The 26,542-nt window shown below is 41.3% G+C and overlaps 1 protein-coding gene across 8 annotated transcripts in view; it reads right to left on the reverse strand.

Annotated features, from left to right (window-relative positions):
- Positions 1–26,542, reverse strand: part of ANO10 (anoctamin 10) — a 285,102-nt gene that overhangs the window by 191,403 nt on the left and 67,157 nt on the right. For all 8 annotated transcript variants that reach the window (XR_009611897.2, XM_078432533.2, XM_060638069.3 and 5 more), the window contains exons 5-7: positions 4,321–4,440; positions 2,661–3,230; positions 963–1,018 (exon numbers count right to left, since the gene is read on the reverse strand). Coding sequence is in view for 7 of the 8 variants with exons in the window: in XM_078432533.2 (XP_078288659.1) it covers positions 963–1,018; positions 2,661–3,230; positions 4,321–4,440 (746 nt within the window). In the remaining variant the exon portion in view is untranslated. The remainder of the gene's footprint in view (positions 1–962; positions 1,019–2,660; positions 3,231–4,320; positions 4,441–26,542) is intronic.

The following is a 26,542-nucleotide window of genomic DNA, read 5'->3' on the forward strand; positions in this document are numbered from 1 at the left end:
TCAAGCATCTCGCAGTGCTAGAACGAGGCCTTCAAAGACTTTTTAGAGATGCATGGCTGCTTGCCCCTTTTCTAAAGTCCAAACTGCTAAAACTGTTCGTTTTGCATTACCTATTTGTAAAAAATGCTGCATTTTACTTGCCACACTTGCCTCTATAATCAGACCTACTCCCATAAACCTAAGCACCTTCCTGTCAGAGCTTTGTGATCTCTTAAGGCCTGAACAACCAGGTAACAAGCTTCCGACAATGATTTCTTGGCTGGAACAGAAACTCTTTTCTCCAGAACCCTTTCTTGGGAGTAAGATACACGGACTGTGGTTCAGTCGAGAGGTCAGAGGACTCTTTCTACGGCCTTCTCGATCCTCAGTCATGCTACCAATGGCTGCGGTAAGCTCCTGACAAACCAAGTGCTACCAAGCTGGCACTTCTTTTTTATAATAGTGGGAAAAGGGCATAATGTGTGAGCTTTTACACAAACAGCAAGCAGGTTACACTACGCCTTCTCTCCATTTCCTCCCTCCCACCCACCAAAACATGCTGGGAACCTATTAGACTTTAGAAATTTCTTTCAAAAAGGAAAAAAAAAAAAAGGAAAAAAAAGTTAATGGTCCATCACTAAACAGACTGTGGGCAACGGAAAGAATTGTTAAATAGTGAAGCAAAGAAGTCACCAAAAGGAAAAAGACAGAAACATGTCTGTAATGTGCTTAGTTTTTTAAATAACTAGAAATTGGCTATCTTAATTTCTATACTTGAAGACTTAGACCACGTGCACAATTGTAGTAAGAGCACTGAACATATATGTAAGCACGCGTAATCAATCCTGCCTACCTGTACAAAATATATTAACCATCTGATATCTTAAATTAGAAGCCGGTTTTCGTATTTACATTTCTAAGTATTAACCAGTATACGTAAGCTTCATAATTCAAATGGATTTGTACATAAAAACTCTACTCACCACTAAAACTTTCAGAATTAGATGATTCTGGTAGGCAGATTCCAATCTGTGATTCTCTACAAAAGGAAACAGGAGAGGAAATTTGTCTCAGATAAGAAAGCGGTATGGTAGGCTGTCGTGGGGTAAAGGCAGATGTGCTGAGGCAGAGACATCAGGCAACGGAGCCTCGGTGAGTAAATGTGCCAGACTGTCAATCAGGCTGCCGCTTATCCTCAAGAACATCGCACAGGAAGAAACGAAGATTAGGACACATTTTCCACAGTACTACAAGAGCACGGTGTTCTGAAAATTTTTTTTTTAAATGTTTATTTATTTATTTTTGAGAGAGAAACGAGAGAGAGTGGGGGAGGGGTGGAGAGAGAAAGAATCCCAAGCAGGCTCTACACCACGAGCGCGGAGCCTGACACGGGGCTTGAACCCACAAACTGTAAGATCGTGGCCTGAGCCAACATCAAGAGTCGGGTGCTTAACCCACTGAGCCACCCAGGTGCCCCTGAAATTATTCTTAAAGTATTACTGCAACAAAGAATCATGGGAAGTGTTGGCAAACGATCCCACAGACAGCCACCCAGAAAAAGACCCTGGACAAGTGGTCACAGTGAAACTGACCGCAACCTCTGAAGAGGGCGATAAAGTGTCTGTCCATGTGCCTTACAAGGATTCACTCAAAGAGCAACTCAAAATTCCCTCCTGAGCTACGGAAAGGAGACACAGTCCTGGCCCCAAGACAGCAGGGCAAAGACACTCCCGAAGAGAAGTGTCACCCTGCAGAGAGGCGGTGTGAGGCTCGCCTGCACTGGAGCGCCAGCCCAGCTATTCAGCCAATGTCTGTCCTGGGCAAGTCACTGAACCTGCCGACATTCAGCCTCCTCGCTACAAAAACAAGGCGGACACCCGCTTCTCCCAGGGTCCCTGTCGGGACAATAAATAACACAAAAGCTTAGTCCAGTAACAGCACATGGAAAGGACTCGATGGATAATAGTTGCTAAAAGACTGACAAAAATAATTTAAAACATCTTTATGGTCCATGAAATTAAGGCATAGACTTCTTCATAGGAAATCGCACTGCATATTTACTTGTTTGAGTGAATAACTACAGAGCAAATGGCCTGTCCAGAGCATTTTTAAACCATGACCAGTTCCTTGTACCACAGATACATACAAGGGTACCCGCTACACGAAGGCCAAAGGCAAACCTCGGTCCTATAAGCAACTAAACAACTGGTTTCCAGATACCAGACGTTGTTCATTTGGCCAAAGTATCTGAAGGTAATTCAATCTACTTTATCCTCAATGGAAAATACCACATTATGGCACTGGGATCACAGGTTTTGGACACAGAGTCTGGGTTAGCCTGGCTCTACAATTTGTCTGAATCTTGCTAACTCTCTGTGTCTTTATCCCTGAAGATAAACAAACTTCCATTTCATGGCGTCCTGAGGAGGTAAAAATGAGACACCATGGACAAAGAGCCAGCCGGGCACCTGGAGTGCAGTGACTAACACTATGTGAGTGCCACGATAACCAGGAGCTGAGAGACACGGAGCCCACAAAACTGACGAACCCCTCCCCCAGTCTCGAGAGTGCACCCAGAGCCACACCTCCCTGCTTTGCCAGGTAGCAGTGATAGGAATCCTCTGAGCCAAGCAACATTTCTGATAGGCAAACAAGGCATAAATACAAGCATCAAGTCTTACCCCACGAAGTTAGAAACTCAGCAGCGTATCGATAGAGGCGGTTCATGATCTCAATCACAATGGCATAGATGACGCTGGGCACATACAACAGGACACTGGTCCACTCGGATCCACTATTGTCGTGCAGACTCAAGGCCCAGGCCTCCATGTCAAAGTAAATCATCATGACATACAGGGAGAAATAGAGGCAGAGGCACACAAACGGCAGAGAGACCAGGTAAATGCGCAACTGCCTCTTGTAGCTGGGGTACAGAGGTTCCTTCCTGCCGGTGACGGGATTGATACCCAGGACCCCATGGAATCCTGGCCGGGGCTCCTCAAACTGTCTCTTCATGACAAGTGTCCCCCACCTGTAGGTCATATTGGCACAGCCACGCTTCCACACTTCCAGGATCACTGTGGACCAGATGAGGTTGAAGGAGGCGAAGATCACATACTTGTCATAGTCTTCCCACACAAATAAGTAGTAAGGTAACCCAATGACCGCCATGGGGATTAAGGCAACAGTGAAATATTCCAAAAATCCAAAGTAAAGAGCAATTGTTTCCCCGAAGTAGCCACGAATATGGTCTACAATAAAAAGCAAAAAAAAAAAACAACTGAAGTACAGACTACCAACGACTTTCACCATTTGTTTTTTTAGGTACGTGGGGATCATTTCATACCCTCATCTCCCAATCAGCGCGTGATGGTCAACCCGTCTTCCGTGCACCACAAAGACCGCGCCTGCCTGGACGGCAAGCCTGACGCTTTCCCCAGCTCACAGCCCAGGCCACAGCTGCGGTGGCTGCTCTCCAGGCACCCTGGGACTGTCCTCCCTTTGCTTCCCTAGCTGATGGATGCCTTCTTCCCAAAGGAAAACCCACCTCGGGGCTTGTCCCAAATCTCCACGGTCTTAGTTTAAATCCAGCCATAGCCAATGAACCATTTTAATTTGGGGGTTTCAATTTATGCTCCCCACCTTACTCCCACTTCAATATCACAGTTGTAGATGTTCTTTTCAAAGAAGCCTTCCCATCCACAGTGTCTGCTCCCACTATCCAAAACTATAAATTTTCATCAATGTATCATGGCAAATTTCTCAGCACACTGCAAAAAAGTTATTCAAAAGCGCAGAACAATATTCTACACGTTAACTTCTAGAACAGCCATGGGAACTCACGTATCTATTACCTTCAGAAAAGCACTGGGCAAAAGAAGGGACAAGCAACATCACTGTTAATATTCTGTGAACGCAACACAAGCTAACTCAAAAGGGTCGCAAACACTATCATCCTTTGCCGGCCGTATCTACTCGAGTGAGCGCCGGGCTTGCGAAAGCATCCAGCGCTGGGCCCAGGGTGGGATGCAGGGGCTGAGGTGGTGCAGTAACGGGGCTATTACGTCTTGGTTAATTCCATGCCGTTAAAACGTTTTTTGTTTTTTTTTTAAGGTAATGTGTCAGATCGGTCTATGGAGGTGGGTGAGAGTACACTGGGATAAGCTCTTTTGCCCTATCCTTATTCTCCTAACTAAGGCAGGAACACGTTAAAAGAGTCAGTACGACAGGGCCCCCTCTAATCTGAGTCAGGTTAAAGGATATCCAAACAATGGAGGGGGGGAGGGGAAAGGGTGCTCATGGCCCCAGGCGCCAAATCACATGACCTCCCTCGACACGCACCTATGGGCTGACACTTGAGAGTAAAGCGAGTGTACCAGGTGTCCTCCAGTTTCTTCAAGGCTTCGTTATCGTGCAGCGGGAACACCTGAATCACGAGGCCAGAGGTGAGCAATCTTCTCACTGTGAAGGCAAATGGTGCCAAGCTACATAAAACGGATCTGAGATTGCTCATGGCATGATACACTTTTTCGAATGCTGTGAAGACAGCCCAGGAAGGAAGCAGTGCTACGCAAAGATCACCGCCTACTACTCTGAAGGCAGATATTCCTTTGTTCTTCACCATGTAAACATCTTGGCTATTTTGACTATGGAAGCAATACAAGTTTACGTAAAATGTAAAACCATACAGAAATGTACAAATTAGAACTGAGAGACACCAGTTATTCTCTTCCTCCCACAAAAAATAACCAGCGTAAATAGCAATTTCATGCAATATCAGACTTTAAAACATACACCCATAAATGCACATTATAAAAACAAAAGTCGGATCATTCTACACCACAGTGTTCTGTAACCTTTTCTCACCCAGCAGTGTATGATAAATGGTTCTCAATGCCAATACCTGCAGACGTGAAATGTCCTTTTTAACGGTATCATCATATTCCCTTGTATGAAGTGCTATAATTTAATCCTCTGTTGAAAAATACTTGTTTCCCTTCCTTTTTCCTTTGCTATTATAAAAGGTAAAATTGTTATACACGTATCTTTTCCCACCTGCCCACTATTGTCTCATATACATTTAGAAGTAGAACCGTTGGGTCCAAGAGCACACGTATTTTAAATTTAAACATCTACTATAAAACCGCCCCTAGAAAGACTTTACCAATCTGTCCCTCCCACCAAAGTGAAGGTAAGACAACGTTCAGTTCCTTTCATTCTTGTTGATACTGAGTATCTGCGGGATCATTTTCACCCTTTCTAATCTGATAACAAGGGCTTATGTTTACAAACAGCAAATGTCAAAATCAAATAAAATCATACTTTCAGCAGCCAGTCATCTGGTATGATTTTATCCGCTCGCACACATAGTGGAAAGAGGCGAGTGAATTGAACCAAAGACGATATCCCCTGGTGATAATAAATGAAAGCAGGGCATCCTCTCATCCATATACTTAGAGTGATTCACCGGGTGGGTGGGCGTTCGGGTCTTAAGAGGAAGTGTGCTCAGCAGGCAGGGGGAACTCTGAGGCAACGCCTTGTGCCATGTGTGGGGAGACAGAGTACTTCGCTCACAAGTTGCTGGTACAATGTCTAACAAAGAATATAGCTGGTGCCAAGTCGGAGTTTGCATAAAGAGAACATGCTCTGCTGTTTGCATCTACTGATAAGCTTGGAGTTCTCCGAGGTTTGCCAGCTCACCTCTCACAAGGGCTGTCTCCCTTATCTCCTATCTACCTCCTCACCAAAGACAAGTGACGGGCGTATTAGGCAACAGGTCCCTCAAAGAGGAGGGCAAAAGAATGTCTGCAGCATGGGGGGTGGGAACATGTTGTGTTTCATGTTGAAATACTACATATAACAAAGAGAGAGAGTATTCTCAAGACAGACGTCCTATCATAAAGTCTTCAGAGTAATTTAAAGGTATGGCTAATTTCTTAGAAATGAGCAAAGAGGGGCGCCCGGGTGGCTCAGTCGGTTGAGCGTCCGACTTCAGCCCAGGTCACGATCTCACAGTTCGTGAGTTCGAGCCCCGCGTCGGGCTCTGTGCTGACAGCTCGGAGCCTGGAGCCTGCTTCAGATTCTGTGTCTCCCTCTCTCTCTGCCCCATCCCCACTCATGCTCTGTCTCTCTCTGTCTTAAAAATAATTAAAACATCAACAAAAAATTAAAAAAAAAAAGAAATGAGCAAATAATGCTAAATAGGAGAGATGTGATGCCAAAAGTGGGAAAAGTCTGGGTCTGGAAGAAAAATTCTTAATAGATGATTGTTACTATTATATCTCAGACATAAGTTATCAAAAAAAGTCTTAAAAAGCTAGGGTTGTGATGAAATCCTTAATGACTAAGAAAGGTATACACTCAAAACATGCACAGACACATTAATAAGGGGGGAAAGGTACATGGTTTAATTTATATTAGCCACTGGTGCCATCAAACCCATTTCTTAATATTTTTATTCTGAAGTGTTTCAGAGGGTTTTTCTTCAGCTCACATGGAAGTCAGTGACCCACAACGGTTCTGATTCTTCTCTCTCATTTGAGGATGCACAGCTGTACCTTATTCTTTCTTCCAGCATTATGCTTTCCAATTGCTATATCAAGTTATTCAACTGTGAACTGACAACATGTAAACTATTTTACTAAGTTCTTTTTAAAAAACTGACTGCATTCCACTACAGATGACTCTCGAGGCAGGCATACAAACCAGCTACTTCTAAAAATAGGACCGTGAACTGAAGGACCCAGAGAGAATATACAGCCTCATGTCCTAAATTACCAGGCTTCTCTTCACCATCTATGCCAAAAGCATGGTTCCAATTTCAGCTTCTAAAAATAGAGGCTTTGCTTTTAATCCTTTAACTTTCTCTTGTCAGCTAAGAATGTAATTCAAATGACCCTTACCTTCAAAGGAAAATATGATGCTGTGCCGGCCCCTTTAAAGATAGAAACTCCTGCTTCTGCGAGGATCAAGATGGCAGAGCAGAGGATCCTGAGCTCACCTCGTCCAGACGCTCCGAGGCTACAACTACACACACAACAACCCTCTGAGAATGACCGGAAGACTAGCAGAACAGATCCTCTAGAGCTACAGAGAGTCACACCAAGAAGCACAGCAGGGGCAGAGAAGTGGTGTGATCAGGACCCACACCCCAGCATGGCGACCCACAAGTGGGGGAGATATCACACGTAGGGGGGTCCTCCCTGAGGACCGAGGGGTTCCAGCCCTCCATGGGGCAAACTTGCACTGGGGACCAGCACTGGGAAGATGGGCCCCCCAAATGTCTGGCTTTGAAAATCAGCAGGGTTTAATCCCAAGAGAGCCAGAGGGCGATAAGAAACCGAGACTCCACTCTTCAAAGACCCATGCACCTACTCACTCCAAGACCCAGCGCAGAGGCAACAGTTTGAAAAGCATCTGGGCCATACGTGAAGGAGATTTACTGACTAACTTTAGGGCATGTGCCAGAGGTGCAGGAAACTGCAGGAATTTCCTCCATGAAGGGAAGCAGTGGCAGGTGCCTAGTACTGCTGAGAAACAGTTCTTTTATTTTTTTAAAGTTTATTGATTTATTTTTGAGAGAGACAGAAAGCATAAGCCCAGGAGGGGCAGAGAGAAAGGGAGACAGAAAATCCCAAGCAGGCTCTGCACTGTCAATGCAGAGCCCGATTCGGAGTGGGAACCCACCAACAGTGAGATCGTGACCCGAACCGAAATCAAGAATCAGATGCTTAACCCACTAAGCCATCCAGGCGCCCCAAGAAACAGTTCTGATTCTCCTCTACCTTGCTAGCACTGTTAGCCCCACCCTCATATTCCCCTGCAGACCTGACCCACTTAACCCTCCCCTCCCTGGCAGGCAGCCCCCAAAGTGGCTCCCACCTTATCACACTCACCAGGTCACCTCCACCTTCACTGTCATTCCCCTAAAGGGGCTCCCACCCACCACGGGCCCACAACAGTTGCAGCTCAGCCAGAACAGAAGGAAACACACAAAGGACACCACTGGAGCTCCGGATTCTGGTGACCAGCGGGAGAATGCACTTTTGGGCCCACAGTACACCTTCTACAGAAGGCCTCTCGCTCAAGAACAGACATGGCTGATCTACCTAATACACACAAGCAAACATAGAGAGGCAAGATGGGAAGAGCGAGGAATATGACAAAACCTCAGAAAACTCCGTGAAAAAGAGATAAACCATCTACCCGATAAAGAGTTCAAAGTAATGGTCACGAAGATGCTCATTAAACTCAGGTGAAGAATGGATGAACACAGCAAGAACTTCAAGAGATTAAAAAAAAAAAAAAAAAAAAAAAAAGATAAAAAGGGAACCAGAGACAAAGACTATAATAACTGAGTTGAAAAATACACTAGAGAGAATCAACAGCAGATTAGAAGATGCAGAAAACTGGATCAGTGATCTGGAAAACAGGGTAATGGAAATGACCCTAGCTGAATGGCAAAAAGAAAAAAGAATTTCAAAAACTGAAGACAGTTTAAGAGACCTTCAGGACCTTAAGAGATCAAGGGTATGGGGCGCCTGGGTGGCGCAGTCGGTTAAGCGTCCGACTTCAGCCAGGTCACGATCTCGCGGTCTGTGAGTTGGAGCCCCGCGTCAGGCTCTGGGCTGATGGCTCGGAGCCTGGAGCCTGTTTCCGATTCTGTGTCTCCCTCTCTCTCTGCCCCTCCCCCGCTCATGCTCTGTCTCTCTCTGTCCCAAAAATAAATAAAAAAAAAAAAAAAAAAAAAACGTTGAAAAAAAAAAAAGAGATCAAGGGTAATAACAATTGCATTACAGAGGTCCCAGAAAGGAAAGAGAAAGAGAAAGGGGCAGAAATCTTATTTGAAGTAGTTACAACTGAAAACGTCCCTAACCTCAACAAGAAAATATATCCATGTCCAAAAAGGAAAGAGCCCCAAACAAGATGAACCCAAAGAGGTCCATACCAAGACACAAAATAATTAAAACGTCAAAAATTAAAGAGAAAATATGAAAAGCAACAGGAGATAAGCAACTAGTTACGTACATGGGAACACCCGAAATACGATCAGTTGATTTTTCACCAAATTTGGAGGTCAGGAGGGAGTGGCACAACATATTCAAAGCGCTGAAAGGAAAAAACCCACAAAGAGAAACACTCCCCAGCAAGGTTATCATTCAGGACTGAAGTAGATAGAGATAAAGAGTTTCCCAGACAAAAGAGTTCACCACTAAACCAGCTTTACAGGAAATGTTAAAGGGATTTAAGTAGAAAAGGCCCTAACTAGAAGAAAATTTTGAAAGAAAAAAATCTAACTGTAACAGCAAGCATATACCAGACGCGGTAGATTAACTGCTTACAAAGAGGGTATGATGATTAAAAGACACAAGTAGTAAAGTGAATGATATCTATGACAGTTAAGAGATACACAAGATAAAAAGACGCAAAATATGTCAAAAACATAAAACAGGGAGAGGTGAGAGTAAAAATGTAGCGCTTTTAGAAAGCATTCAAACTTAAGCAACCATCAACTTAATACAGACTGCTATACACATAGGGTATTATATGTGAACCTCATAGTAATCACAAACAGAAACCTATAATAGATACACAAAAAATAAGGAATTCAAACACAACACTAAAGAAAGTCATCAAATCACAAGGGAAAGGAGGAAAAGAAGGAACACAGAAGAAGAAAAAAACAACCAAAAACAATTGACAAAATGGCAATAAGTACAAATCAGTAATTTAAATACAAATGGGCTAAGTGTTCCAAGTGTTATTTTATTCAAAAGATAAAGGGTGACTGAACAGGTAAATAAACAAGCCCCATCTATATGCTGTCTAAAAGAGACTCACTTCAGACCTAAAGACACATACAGACTAAATGTGAAGTGATGAAAAAAGGTATTCCATGAAAATAAAAATGAAAAGAAAGCCAGGGTAGCAATATTTCTATTAGACAAAATAGACTGTAAATGAAAGGCTGTAATAGACAAAGAATTACATAATAATTGAAAAACTCAATCCAACAAGAGGATACAACAATTGTAAATATCAATGCACCCTACATGAAAGCACTGAAATATATAAAGCAAATATGAACAGATTAAAAGGTAAAAACTGACAATAATACAATAAGAATAGGGGACTTTAATGCCCCACTTATATCAACAAATAGATCATACAGGCAGAAAATCAATAAAAAACAAAACCACACACACACACACACACACACAGATGGTTTAATGACACATTAAACCAGATGGATTTAGCAGATACATACAAAAATTTCCATCCAAAACCAGCAGAATACACATTCTTTTGACATTCACATGGAACATTTAACAAGATAAATCACATAGTAGAGCAAAAACAAGTTTCAATAAATTGAAGGTTGAAATCTTATGAAACATCTTTTCTGAACACAACGGTATAAAACCATAAATCAACTACAATGAGCAACCAATGAAATCAATGAGGAAATAAAAAAAATACCTTGAGACAAATAAAAATGGAAGCACTACATTCCAAAATCAATGAGACTCAGCAAAGGCAGTTGTAAGAGTGAAGTTTATAGCAGTAGAGGCTTACCTCAAGAAACCAAAAAAATCTCAAATAAACAATCTAACCTTACACCTAAATAAACTGGAAGAACAAAGCCCAAAGTTAATGGAAGGAAGGAAATAATAAAGATCAAAGTGGAAATAAATAAAATGAAGACTTATAAAACAATAGTAAAGATCAATGAAACTAGTAGCTGGTTCCTTAAAAAGATGAATAAAATTGATAAACCAGATTCATCAAAGAAGAAGGAGAAGAAGGAGGAGGAGAAGGAAGAGGAGGAGGAGGAGGGAGAAAGAAAGAAAGAAAGAAAGAAAGAAAGAAAGAAAAGAAGAAAAGAGTAACCATATAAATTACAAAGGATTTTAAGAAACTACTACCAAGAGTTACATGATAGAAGAAATTGATAAACTCCTGGAAACATCCAATCTTCACAGAAGACAAAAGGGAAGAAAGAGGAAATCTAAACAGACTGATTACTAGTAATGAAACTGAATCAGTAATCAAAAAACTTCCAACAAACAAAAGTCCAGAACCAGTTTCACAGGTAAATCCTACCAAACATTTAAGGAAAAGTTGGTATCAGGGCACCTGAGTGGCTCAGTCATTTAAACATCTGACTTTGGCTCAGGTCATGATCTCGTGGTTAATGAGTTCACCCGGCATCTGGCTCTGTGCTGATAGCTCAGAGCCTGAAGCCTACTTGGGGTTCTGTCTTCCTTGCTCTCTGCCCCTCCCCCACCCTCTTTCTGAAAAATAAATAGACACTAAAAAAAGCTAAAGAAAAGTTAGTATCAATCCGTCTCAAACTATTCCAAAAAGTTAAAGAGAAAGGAACATTTCCAAATTAATTCTATGAAACCAGAATTACCCTGATACCAAAACCAGACAAAGATACAACAAAAAAAGAAAATCACAAGCCAGTATCGCAGGCCAGTATCAGGCCAGGATGCAAAAGTCCTTAACAAAATGAAAAACAAATTCAATAATACATTAAAAGGATCACGCATCATAATCAAATGGAATTTATTTCAGGGATGCAAGGATGGTTCAATGTCCTCAAATCAATTCACACAAAATTCACACATTCACAAAATGAAGGATAAAAATCAAATGATTATCTCAATAGATGCAGAAGAAGTATTTGACAAAATTTTACATCCATTTACGGTAAAAACTCTCAACCAAATGTGTATAGTGAGAACATACCTCAATGTAATAAAAGCCACATATGACAAAAAAACACAGATAATATCACACTCAAGATTAGGAATAAGAAAAGGATGTCCACCCTTCACCACTTTTATTCAATATAGTACTGGAAGTTCTTGCTGCAATAATCAGAGAGCAAAAAGGAATAAAAGGCATTCAAATTGATAAGGAGGAAGTAAAACTGTCACTATTTGCAGATAACATATTATATATAGAAAAACCTAAAGAATCCACAAAAATTAGATTAAATGAATTCAGTAAAGATGAATAATGTATAATTAATATACAGAAATCTACATGTTTCTATATACTAATAGTAAAATATTATAGGAAGAAATTAAGAAAACAATTCCATTTAAAACTGCATCAGAAAGAATAAAATAAATAGGATTAATTTAACTAATGAGGTGAAAGACCTATACTCTTGAAAACTTTAAGTCATTGATGGAAGAAATTGGAGATAAAAATAAATGAAAAGACATACTGTGTTCATGGATTAGAAGAATTAATATTGTTAAAATGTTCGTATTAACCAAAGCAATCTACAAACTCAATGCAATTCCTATCAAAATACCAATGGCATTTTTCACAGAATTAGAATAAATAACTCTAAAATTTGTATGGAACAACAAAACACCCTGAATAACCAAAGCCATCTTGAGAAAGAAGAATAAATCTGGAGGTATCATGTTTCCAGATTTCAAACTACACTACAAAGATACAGTAATCAGAACAGTATGGTAATGGCACACACAGAAAAAGGCATATAGATCTATGGAACAGAACAGAGAGCCAGAAATGAACCCATGTAGATATGCTCAATTAATCTTTGCCAAAGGAGGCAAGAATACACAAATGGGGAAAAGACAATCTCTTCAAAAAATGGTGCTGGGAAAACTACAGCTACATGCAAAAGAATGAAAAAAGATCAACTACTGACACCATATACAAAAATAAACTCAAAATGGATTAAAAATTCAAATGTAAGACCTGAAACCATACAACGCCTTAAAAAACAACAACAACAACAACAAAAACAAACAAACAAAAAAACACAGGCAGTAGACTCCTGGACACTGGTCTCAGCACTATTTTTTTGGTTCTGTCTCCTCAGGCAAGAGCAACAAAAGCAAAAACAAACCATTGGGTCTACATCAAGCTAAAAACCTTTGCTATGCAAAGGAAACCATAAAGAAAACGAAAAGGCAACCTACTGAATGAAAGAAGATATTTGCAAATGATATATCTGATAATAGGTTAATATCCAAAATATATAAGGAACTCATACTACACAACAATAACAAAAAAACAAACAATCTGATTAAAACATCGTCAGAGAGAGCTTTCCCCCTAAGGTCAGGAACAAGACAGGGATGTCCACTCTCACCACTGTTATTCAATCTTAGCCTCTGCAATCAGACAACACAAAGAAATAAAAGGCATCCAAATCGGCCAGGAGGAGGTCAAACTTTCACTCTTCGCAGATGACATGACACTGTATATGGAAAACCCTAAAGATTCCACCAAAAAAAACCTGCTGGAATTGATTCATGAATTCAGCAAAGTTGCAGGATATAAAATCAATGCACACAAATCGGTTGCATTCCTATACACCAACAATGAAGCAACAGAAAGAGAAATCAAGGAATCGATCCCATTTACAGTTGCACAAAAAAACATAAAATACCTAGGAATAAATCTAACCAAAAAGATGAAAAATCTATATGCTGAAAACTATAGAAAGCTTATGAAAGAAACTGAAGAAGACACAAAAAAATGGAGAAAGATTCCATGCTCCTGGATAGGAAGAACAAATATTGTTAAAATGTCAATACTACCCAAAGCAATCTACATATTCAATACAATCCCTATCAAAAATAATACCAGCTATTCTTCACAGAGCTAGAACAAATAATCCTAAAATTTGTATGGAACCAGAAAAGACCCCGAAGAGCCAAAGCAATCTTGAAAAAGAAAACCAAAGCAGGAGGCATCACAATCCCAGACTTCAAGCTATATTACAAAGCTGTAACCATCAAGACAGTATGATACTGGCACAAAAACAGACACTCAGATCAATGGAACAGAATAGAGAAGCCAGAAATGGACCCACAAACATATGGACAACTAATCTTTGACAAAGCAGGAAAGAATATCCAATGGAATAAAGACAGTCTCTTCAGCAAGTGGTGCTGGGAAAACTGGACAATGACATGCAGAAGAATGAACCTGGACCACTTTCTTACAGCATACACAAAAATAAACTCAATATGGATGAAAGACCTCAATGTAAGACAGGAAGCCATCAAAATCCTTGAGGAGAAAGCAGGTAAAAACCTCTTTTATCTTGCCTGCAGCAACCTGGTACTCAACACGTCTCCAGAGCCAAGGGAAACAAAAGCAAAAAGGAACTACTGGGACCTCATCAAAATAAAAAGCTTCTGCACAGTGAAGAAAACAATCAGCAAAACTAAAAGGCAACAGACAGAATGGGAGAAAATATTTCCAAATGACATATCAGATAAAGGACTAGTATCCAAAATCTACAAAGAAGTTATCAAACTCAACATCCAAAAAACAAATAATCCAGTGAAGAAATGGGCAAAAGACATCATAGACACTTCTCCAAAGAAGACATCCAGATGGCCAACCGACACATGAAAAAATACTCAACATCACTCATCATCTGGGAAATACAAATCAAAACCACAATGAGATACCGCCTCACACCTGTCAGAATGGCTAACATTAACAACTCAGGCAACAACAGATGTTGGAGAGGATGCACAGAAAGACGATCTCTTTTGCACTGTTGGTGGCAATGCAAGCTGGTAGAGCCACTCTGGAAAACAGTATGGAGGTTCCTCAAAAAACTAAAAATAGAACTACCCTACCACCCAGAAATTGCACTACTAGGCATTTATCCATGGGATATAGGTCTGCTGTTTAGAAGGGACACATGCACCCCCATGTTTATAGCAGCACTATCAGCAATAGCCAAAGTATGGAAAGAGCCCAAATGTCCATCAATGGATGAATGGATAAGGAAAATGTGGTATATCTACACAATGGAGTATTACTCGGCAATCAAAAAGAATGGAATCTTGCCAATTGCAACTACGTGGATGGAACTGGAGGGTATTATGCTAAGTGAAATTAGTCAGAGAAAGATAAAAATCATATGACTTCACTCATATGAAGACTTTAAGAGACAAAACAGATGAACATAAGGGAAGAGAAACAAAAATAATATAAAAACAGGGAGGGGGACAAAACAGAAGAGACTCATAAATATGGAGAACAAACTGAGGGTTACGGGAGGGGTTGTGGGAGGGGGATGGGCTAAATGGGTAAGAGGAACTAAGGAATCTACTCCTGAAATCATTGTTGCACCATACGCTAACTAATTAGGATGTAAATTTAAAAAAATAAAAAATGAAATTAAAAAAATAAAATAAATAATAAAAAAAATAAAAATTAAAACATTAAAAAACATGGTCAGAGAACTGAACTTTTTTCCAAATAAGGTAGACAGATGGCCAATGGACACATGACAAAATGCTCAATACCACTAATCACCAGGGAAATGCAAATGAAAACCACAATGACGTATAGCTTCACGTGTGTCAGATTAGCTAGTATCAGAAAGACAAGAAATAACAAGTATCGGTGAGGAGGTAGTAAAAAAGGAACCCTACTGCACTGCTAATGGAAATGGAAATTGGTACAGCCACTATGGAAAACAGTATGGACGTTCCTCAAAGAATTGAAATAGCAATTTCATACAATCCAACAATTCCATTTCTGGGTAGTTACCTGATGAAAAGGAAAACACTAATTCAAAGATACCTGCACTTCTTTGTTCAATATAGCATTATTTGCAATGGTCAAAATGAGGAATAAACCCAAATGTCCATCGACAGATGAATGGATAAAGAAGACCTACTACATAAACATACCTACAAATGAATGTTACTCAGGCATGAAAATACAGTGAGGGGGAGGAGTTAAGGTGGCGGAGTACGAGAGGACCCAATGCCACCCTCATTCCTTGAAAACATCTAGATAAATATCAAATTGCATCTGAGGACTGAATACCCAGGAAATACATCTGAGGACTGAGAAAACAAACTGAGTAACTACAGGAAGGAAAGAGACCACATCCGAGAAGGTAGGAGATGCAGGGACCTGATCTGGGGGAGAAGAGAATCACAGGTGCCACAGGGCAAAGAGAGTCCAGATCAGGGAGAGAGGAGGGGGGAGAGAGAGAGAGAGAGAGAAAACAAAACGCAGGGCACTGAACAACAAAAACCCTGTCAAGGAAAACAAGAGGGGCTGATTATTCTAAGTTTTTGTGAGCAGTGGAGCTCAAAGTCTGAGGTTTCAGAAGTCTGTACCAAGGTGGAGCCTGGCAGACCTAGAGGTCTCCTATGGAGGAGGGCAGAGGCCTGGGAGTGGACAGTGTGTTCTCCTGGGTTGCGCTGGGAGAGACAGTTCTTCTTGGAGTGCATTTGGGAGAGGTAGCATTGCCTCTCCGGGGACAAGAGAGCCGGGAGAGACATCTGCTGAGGGCAGCTAACCTGGATGCGTGCTCTTTACTGGCTTTAGCATAAACTTTAAGCCCCTGGACAGTTGAGCAACTGCCCTTCTGTGACAAACCAGCACCAGCCAAAGCATGGCAAGACCCTCCCCTAGAAGATCAGCACAGGTAGAATCCCTAAAATCTGAAATTGTGAAACCCAGTCAGCACGCCTGAGATGGGAGCGCTGCATCACCGGGTGGGCAGATGGCTCGGAAACAGACCAGCTGAAGGCAGTGGTCTGAGGAAAGCCTGGGACAAACGAGAGGAGATCGTGTGCTCCCCTGTGAGGGCTTCCTGAACAGCAGTAAGTGCGAATTCCCCTCTCCAGGGACAATAAAGCCGGCTGATGCCATTTTTATCCCTGCCCATCAGCACAGGCAGACTTCAGCGAAAATCACAGTCCTCACGTTGGAGGCTTGAGTCACTCACACCAAGCCCCACCCCCTGAACTCTGAAGGTGCTTCTGAACTAGGGCGAGAGTGCCTGAGAGTCAGAGCAGCAACAGGCCCCTCCACTACAAGACCACCACAAACCACCTCATGCACCAAATCTACTGACCATAAAGTGCTGCAAAACTTCAGCTCTCAGGGAAATGGCATCTGGCTTCTTTTAAGAAGTAGACCAAAACACACCTAATTAAAACTCACCACACAGTGGACAAGGTCCAAACACTCCCCGCTGCAGAGAACTGACCTGAGGTAAAGAACAGCCAAAAAACAACAGTAGAGTACACACAGCATACGCCAGAAACACCTCCTGAAGTGCCAAACCCTGGGCAGCATATGACTTCTTTGATATATAGCCATTACTCTCTGGAGCAGGAAACATAACAGGCTTTCCTAAAACACAGAAAACAGAGACCTAGACAAAATGCCCAGATGGGGGAATTTGTCCCAAAAGAAAGAATTAGAAGAGGTCACAGCCAGGGATCTAATCAAATCAAATATAAGTAATAAACCTGAACCAGAATTTAAAACCACCACCGTAAGGATACCAGCTGGACTTGAGAAAAGCACAGAAGACACCAGGGAGTCCTTTACCGCAGAGGTAAAAGACCTAAAACTAGTCAGGCCAAAATAAAAATGCTAGAACGAAGATGCAAAATAGCCTAAATGTAATGACAACAAAGATGGAAGAAGCAAAGGAAGGAATCAACGATATAGAAGATAAAATTATGGACAATATGAGGCTGAAAAGAAGAGGGGAAGAAAAACACTGGATCGTAAATATAGACTTAAGGAACTCAGCAACTCCTTAAAGCATAATAATATTCATATCATAGGAATCCCAGAAGAAAAAAAGAGGGGAAAGGGGGCAAAAGGTTTATTTGAGAAATTACAGCTGAAAACTTCCCTAATCTGGGAAAGGAAACAGACATCCAAATCCAGGAGGCACAGAGAACTCCCATCAAAATCATAAAAGTAGGTCAACACCAAGACATGTTGTAGTAAAATTTACACAATACAGAGATAAGGAAAGAATCATGAAAGTAGAAAGGGAAAAGCAATCTGTAACTTACAAGGAAAGACAAATCAGCATAGCAGTAGATATCTCCATAGAAACCTAGCAGGCCAGAAGGGAGTGGCATGACATATTCAATGTGCTAGATGGGAAAAATATGCAGCCAAGAATACTTTATCCAGCAAGGCTGCCATTCAGAATAGAAAAAGATATAAAGGTTCCCACACAAACAGAAACTAAAGGAGACCATGACCACTAATCTAGCCCTGCAAGAAATATTAAAGGGGACTTTTTGAGTGGGAAAGAAAGACCAAAAGCAACAAAGACTAGGAAGGAAAGAGAAAAACTCCAGAAACACCAACTTTATAGGTAATACAATAACACTAAATTTATATATGTAAATATATGTGTGTGTGTGTATACATATATAAGTAATATTATATATTATATATGTATAATGAATATTATATATTCACCCTGAATATATAATTATATATATTATATACATAATCACCCTGAATATAAATGGACTACACGCTCTCATCAAAAGAAAGAGAGTATTAGAATGGATAAAAAAAAAAAACAAGACCCCTCAATATATTGCCTACAAGAAACTCATTTTAGATCTAAAGATACCTGCAGACTCAAGGTGAGAGGATGGAGAACGATTTATAATCCTAACGGACGTCAAAAGAAAGATGGAGCAGCCACACTTATATCCGACAAACTAGATTTTAAACCAAAAACTGTAACAAGTGACAGAGAAGGGCACTGTATCATAACAAAGGGGTCTACCCAACAAGAATAATAATTATAAATATTTATGCCACCAACGTGGAAACACCCAAATATATAAATCAATCAATAACAAACAAAAAGAAACTCACTGATAACAATACAAAAATAATAGGGGACTTTAACATCCCACTTACAGCAATGGAAAGGTCACCTGAGGAGGAAATCAACAAGGAAACAATGGCTTTGAATGACACACTGACCAGATGGACTTAATAGATATATTCAGAACACTTCATCCTAAAGCAGTGAACTACATGTTCTTTTCAAGTGTACATGGAACACTCACCAGAATAGGTCAGATACTGGGTCACAAATCAGCCCTCAACAAGTATAAAAAAGACTGAGATCATAGTATCATGCATAACTTCAGACCCCAAAGTTATGAAACTTGAATTCAAAGGTAAGAAGAAATTTGGAGACAGCGCAAATACATGGAGGTTAAAGAAAATCCTAGTAAAGAATGAATGGGTTAACCAGAAAATTAAAGAAGAAATTTAAAAATGCATGGAAGCAAATGCAAGTGAAAACACAACAGTCCAAAACCTTTAGGATGCAGCAAAGGCGGTCCTAAGAGGGAAGTATATTGCAATACGGGTCTACTTCAAGACACATCTCAAATAAAAAACCTAAAGCACGGGGCGCCTGGGTGGCGCAGTCGGTTAAGCGTCCGACTTCAGCCAGGTCACGATCTCACGGTCCGTGAGTTCGAGCCCCGCGTCAGGCTCTGGGCCGATGGCTCAGAGCCTGGAGCCTGTTTCCGATTCTGTGTCTCCCTCTCTCTCTGTCCCTCCCCCGTTCATGCTCTGTCTCTCTCTGTCCCACAAATAAATAAATAAAAAAAAAAAAAAAAAAAAAAAAAAAAAAAAACCTAAAGCACACCTAAAGGAGGTAGAAAAGGAACAACAATTAAAGGGCAAAGCCAGCAGAAGAAGGGAAATAATAAAGATTAGAGCAGGAATAAACAATATGGAAACCAAACAAACAAAAAAAAAACCCCAGGAGACCAGAGCAACAAAACTAAGAGCTAGTTCTTGGAAAGTATCAATAAAATGGATAAACCCCCAGCCAGACTTATCAAAGATAAAAGAGAAAGGGCCAAAACAAATAAAATCACAAATGAAAGAGGAGAGATCACAACCAGCATCAGAAAAATACAAACAATTATAAGAGAATATTATTAAAAATTATACGCCAACAAACTGGGCAATCTGGAAGAAATTGACAAATTCCTAGAAACACACAAACTACCAAAACTGAAACAGGAAGAAATAGAAAATCTGAACAGACCCATAACCAGCAATTAAATCACTCATCAAAAATCTCCCAACAGATGAAAATCCAGAGCCAGATGGCTTCCCAGGGGAATTCTACCAGACATTTAAAGAAGAGTTAATACCTATTCTTATCAAACTGTTCCAAAAAATAGAAATGGAAGGAAAACTTCCAAATTCATTCTACGAGGCCAGCATCACCTTGATTCCAAAATCTGACAAAGACCCCAGCAAATTATAGGCCAATATCCTGAATGAACCTGGATGCAAAAATTCTCAACAAAATAGGAGCAAATCAAATCCAACAGTACATTAAAAGAATCATACTCCATGATCAAGTTGGATTTATTCTTAGGGTGCAAGGGCGATTCAATATTCACAAACCAATGTGATACACCACGTTTATAAAAGAAAGGATAAGGACCATATGATCCTCTCAATAGATGCAGAAAAAGCATTTGACAAAGTACAGCATCCATTCTTGATAAAAACCCTCAACAAACTAGGGATAGAATGAATATACCTCAAAATTATAATAGCCATATAAGAAAGACCCACAGCTAATATCCTCAATGGGGAAAAATTGAGAGCTTTTCCTCTGAGGTCAGGAACAAGACAGGGATATACACTCTCACCACTGTTATTAGCACTAGAGGCCCTAGCCTCAGCAATCGGATGATAAAAAGAAATAAAAAGCATCAAAACAGGCAAGGAAGAAGTCAGACATCCACCATTCACAGATGCCATGATACTCTACGTAGAAAACCTGAAAGGGACACCTGGGTGGCTTACCCGGTTAACGAGCTAACTCTTGCTGTGGGCTCAGGTCATGATCGTACGGTTCATGAGTTTGAGCCCCACACTGGGCTCTGTGAAAACAGCATGGAGCCTATTTGGGATTCTCTCTCTGCCCCTCACCCCACTTTCATACATTTTCTCTCTTTAAATAAATAAATAAACATTAAAAAAAAAGAAACCCTGAAAGACTCCACCACCAAAAAATTGCTAGAACTGATACATGAATTCAGCAAAGTTGCAGGATACAAAATCAATGTACAGAAATTTGTTGCATTTCTATACATCAACAATGAAGCGGCAGAAAGAGAAATCAAGGATTCGATCCAATTTACATCTGTACCAAAACCATAAGATGCCTAGGAATAAACCTAACCAAAGAGGTAAAAGATCTGTACTCTGAAAACTATAGAACACATATGAAAGAAACTGAACAGGACACAAAGAAATAAAAAAAATCACATGCTCATGGGTTGGAAGAACAAACATCGTTAAAATGTCTTTACTACTGAGAGCAATCTACACACTCAATCTACAATCCCTATAAAAATAACACCAGCATTTTTTACAGAACTAGAACAAACAATCCTAAAATATGTATGGAACCACAAAATATCTCTAACAAAGAAATCCTGAAAAATAAAAGGAAAATGGGAGGTATCACAATTCCAGACTTCAAGCTGTATTATATATTACAAAGCTGTAATCATCAACACAGTATGGTACTGGCACAAAAACAGACACTCAGATCAGTGGAACAGAACAGAGAACCTAGAAATGGGTCCACAAACATAGGGCCAACTAACCTTCGACAAAGCAGGAAAGAATATCAGGTGGAAAAAAGACTGTCTCTTCAGCAAGTGGTGCTGGGAAAACTGGACAGCGACATGCAGAAGAATGAACCTGGACCATACACAAAAATAAACTCAAAATGGATGAAAGCCCTAAATGTGAGACAGGAAGCCATCAAAATCCTCGAGGAGAAAGCAGGCAACAACTTCTTGGACACTGGCTGTAGCAACTTCTTACTAGACACGTCACTGGAGGCAAGGGAAACAAAAGCAAAAATGAACTACTGGGACCTCATCAAAATAAAAGTTTCTGTACAGCAAAGGAAACAATTAACAAAACTAAAAGACAACCTATGGAATGGGAGAAGATATTTCCAAATAACATACTGGATAAAGGGTTAGTATCCAAAATCTATAAGAACTTATCAAACTCAACCCCCCCCCCCCAAAAAAAAACCCAAAAAAATTCAGTTAAGAAGTGGGCAGAAGACATGAATACACGTTTTTCCAAAGAAGACATCTAGATGGCCAACAGGAACACGAAAAGATGCTCAGAGTGCTTGGGTGGCTTAGTCGGTTAAGCATCCAACTCTTGATTTCAGCTCAGATCATGATCTCAAAGTTAGTGAGATCATGCCCTGCTCACGGACAGGGCCTGCTTGGAATTCTCTCTCTCCCTCTCCCTCTCTCTCAAAATAAAATAAATATTTTAAAAAATGATGCTCAGGAGCCAACATGGCGGAGAAGTAGGGGGAATCCATACTTCCCGTGTCTCTCAAACAAAGAAGTGTAGAAGCCAAAGGACTGAACACCAGAGCCCGGGCGGAAAAGACTGAATCTACTGGGAAGAAAATGGGAAAGCCGGAAAAAAGATAGGTGGGCGACTGCCAACTGGGGGAGATTTTAAAAAAGGCCTTTGGGCACGGAGGGGAGGGACCCCTTCTGCAGAGAGACAAAGAGAAGAGAAAGGGCGGCTGGGGAAGTGTCGAACCGGATCTGGACAGGAGAAAGACCCCGGACCCTGCGGCTGAGACTGAGAGGGATCGAACCCTAACTGCGGGGCTATCTCCAGCCTGGGGCCAGCTCCCCGCGCACCTAGGGAAGAGGGGAGCCAGGCCTGGGTGCGGTGGCACGTTAGGGGCTCGGTCCGCACTTGGAGGAGGTGGTTCCCTCCCTGGAGGGCTGCGTGGCAGTGCGGAACCTGCCTGCAACCACCACCCCGGGGCTCGAGGCAAGGGCCGTGGCTGAGTCTGCAGTAGGAGAAGGCCGTCCTCCCCGAAGTGCAGCGGCACAGACAAAGCCACCGGCACCACACGTCGCCACCCTGAGCGGCGCTTCCCCAGCGCCAGAGCGCAGGGAGCAGGATCTGAATCCTAGCCAAGCGCAGGGTCAGGGGAGCCGGCGGACAGAGAAGGACCGCCCCATCTGCGCTCGGGGCACAGTGAGGACGACTCAAACGGAGTCCTCCGGTCCGCTGGGTGGAGAAGAGACTGGGGGATCACCGTTCGCCCCTCAACCCCACCAAGGCGGGGCCTCAGGCCCCCCCCCCCCCCCAACGCAGTAGTGGGGGTGGTTCCAGATTACGCCAAACCACGCCCCTTTGCACTGCGTACCTGCGTATCCACCGGAGGGGCCCTAGACCCTGCAGACGGCTATTCCCGACAAGGTCTGCAGCATTGCCTGGATTAACTCTAGGTCAATTCTGCATGTAGAGACATATCCTCCCCCTCCCCCGCCTTTCTCCTCCTTATCTCTTCCGTCCCTTAGGCTGGTTACTCTGCTCATTGGTCTCTCTGAACAGGCATGTTTAATCCATTGTCTCGATACACGTTCTCCACCTCCTTCTTTACGCTCCTTTCTCTCTCTTGGAATAATTAAGCCACATAGTTTCTCTGTCTGGGTAACTTAATCTTCGTTAGGTTTTCCCTGCCCCCTTCTGTATTTTCCTTTCTCTCTCTCTGGATTAAGCCTTTTAGTCTCTCTGCATAATCAAGGTGTATTTTTTCTCTCTTTGTGTGTGCTCTTCCATCAGGCCCGTCTCCCCCCTCTTCTTTAGTCTTTACTTTTTTGTTTTTGTTTATTTGTGTTATTTGTTTGCGTGTTTCTCTCTCCCGTTTGTCTGTTTTCCTTTCCAGGGCTACTCCACGGAACAAATCAAAGCACACCTGCTGGACGGTCCAAAATATCACTACAAATAGGGTAATAAAATAACCAAAGTCACAACAACAGAGAGCAAGTAACAATCTCCAGAAAAACACCTCCAGAAGGGCCAGGCCCTGGACACGGTATGACCCTCCTTTAATATAGCAGTGCTCGCCAATGCAAAGCACACAACAAGCTTTTAAAATGCACAAGGGACAGGGGCGCCTGGGTGGCGCAGTCGGTTAAGCGTCCGACTTCAGCCAGGTCACGATCTCACGGTCCGTGAGTTCGAGCCCCGCGTCGGGCTCTGGGCTGATGGCTCGGAGCCTGGAGCCTGTTTCCGATTCTGTGTCTCCCTCTCTCTCTGTCCCTCCCCCGTTCATGCTCTGTCTCTCTCTGTCCCAAAAATAAAATAAACGTTGAAAAAAAAAAAATTAAAAAAAAAAAATAAATAAAAAAAAATAAATAAAATGCACAAGGGACAGAAAATCAGCAGAAATGACGAAATGGAAGAATTCTCCTCAAAAGAAATTCCAGGAATTAGCGACAGCTAGCGAATTGATCAAAACCGATTCAAGCAATGTAACGGAACAAGAATTTAGAATAATAATGATAAAATTAATTGCTGGGCTTGAAAAAGGCATAGAGGACAGCACAGAATCTGTTGCTACAGAGATCATGGGTCTAAAAAAATAGGATGAATTTAAAAATGCTATAAATGAGGTGCAAAATAAAAAGGAGGCGGCCACAGTGCAGATTGAAGAGGCAGAGGAGAGAATAGGTGAGTTAAAAGATAAAATTATGGAAAAAGAGGAAGCTGAAAAAAAGGATAGAAAAATCCAGGAGTACGAGGGGAGAATTAGAGAACTAAGTGACACAATCAAACAGAGCAATATCCACATCATAGGAATTCCAGAAGAAGGAGGAGGAGGAGGAGGAGGAGGAGGAAAAGGAGGAGAAGGAGAAAAAGAAGAGGAAGAGGAGGAGGAGAAGAAGGAGAGAAGAAGAAGAAGAAGAAGAAGAAGAAGAAGAAGAAGAGGAGGAGGAGGAGGAGGAGGAGGAGGAGGAGGAGGAGGAAGAAGAAGACAACGACAGAGAAAGGGGCTGAAGGTGTACTTGAACAATTCATAGCTAAGAACTTCCCTGATCTGGGGAAGGAAACAGGCACTGAAATCCAAGAGGCACAGAGAACTCCCTTCAGACGTAACTTGAATCAATCTTCTGCACAACATATAGTGAAATAGGCAAAATACAAGGATAAAGAGAGAATTATGAAAGCAGCTAGGGATAAACAGGCCTTATCATTCAAAGGTAGATACATAAGGGTAGTAGCAAACCCATCTACTGAAACTTGGCCAGAAAGGAATGACAGGAAATCTTCAATGTGATGAACAGAAAAAATATGCAGCCAAGAATCTTTTACCCAGCAAGTCTGTCATTCAGTATAGAAAAAGAGAGATAAAGGTTTTCCCAAACAAAAACTGAAGGAATTCATCACCACTAAACCAGCCCTACAAGAGATCCTAAGGGGGAATCTGCAAGTGAAATGCTGCAAGGACCACAAAGTACCAGAGACATCACTACAAGCATGAAACCTACAGATACCACAATGACTCTAAACTCGTATCTTTCCATAATAACACTGAATGTAAATGGACTAAATGCTCCAACCAGAAGACACAGGGTATCAGAATGGATTAAAAAAAAAAAAAAACAAGACCCATCTATTTGCTGTCTACAAGAGACTCTTTTAGACCTGAGGACACCTTCAGATTGAAAGTGAGGGGATGGAGAACTATCTATCATAGTACCGGAAGTCAAAAGAAAGCTGGAGTAGCCATACTTATATCAGACAAACTAGACTTTAAATTAAAGGCTGTAACAAGAGAGGAAGAAGGGCATTATATAGTAATTACAGGGCCTATCCATCAGGAAGAGCTAACAAGGTAACAGAAGAGAAACAAGGGCCCTGAATGATATATTGGATCAGGCAGACCTGACAGATATATTTAGAACTCTGCATCCCTAAGCAACAGAATATACTTTCTTCTCGAGTGCACATGCAACATTCTCCAAGATAGATCACATACTGGGTCACAAAACAGCCCTTCAAGAGTGTAAAAGAATTGAGATCGTACCATGCACACTTTCAGACCACAATGCTATGAAGCTTGAAATCAACCACAGGAAAAAGTCTGGAAAACCTCCAAAAGCATGGAGGTTAAAGAACACCCTACTAAAGAATGAATGGATCAACCAGACAATTAGAGAAGAAATTAAAAAATATATGGAAACAAATGAAAATCAAAATACAACAATCCAAATGCTTTGGGATGCGGTGAAGGCAGTCCTGAGAGGAAAATACATTGCAATCCAGGCCTATCTCAAGAAACAAGAAAAATCCCAAATACAAAATCTAACAGCACACCTAAACGAAATAGAAGCAGAACAGCAAAGACACCCTAAACCCAGCAGAAGAAGAGAAATAATAAAGATCAGAGCAGAAACAAACAATATAGAATCTAAAAAAACAGTAGAGCAGACCAATGAAACCAAGAGTTGGTTTTTTGAAAAAATAAACAAAATTGATAAACCTCTAGCCAGGCTTCTCAAAAGCAAAAGGGAGATGACCCAAATAGATAAAATCATGAATGAAAATGGAATTATTACAACCAGTCCCTCAGAAATATAAGCAGTTATCAGAGAATACTAAGAAAAATTATATGCCAACAAACTGGACAACCTGGAAGAAATGGACAAATTCCTAAGCACCCACACACTTCCAAAACTCAAACAGAAGAAATAGAAAACTTGAACAGACCCATAACCAGTGAAGAAATTGAATCAGTTACCAAAAATCTCCCAACAAATAAGAGTCCAGGACCAGATGGCTTCCCTGGGGAATTCTACCAGACATTTAAAGCAGAGATAATACCTATGTTTCTCAAGCTGTTCCGAAAAATAGA

This window comes from Panthera onca, chromosome C2 (assembly GCF_046562875.1).
Source record: "Panthera onca isolate mPanOnc1 chromosome C2, mPanOnc1 haplotype 2, whole genome shotgun sequence".
NCBI lineage: Eukaryota > Metazoa > Chordata > Mammalia > Carnivora > Felidae > Panthera > Panthera onca.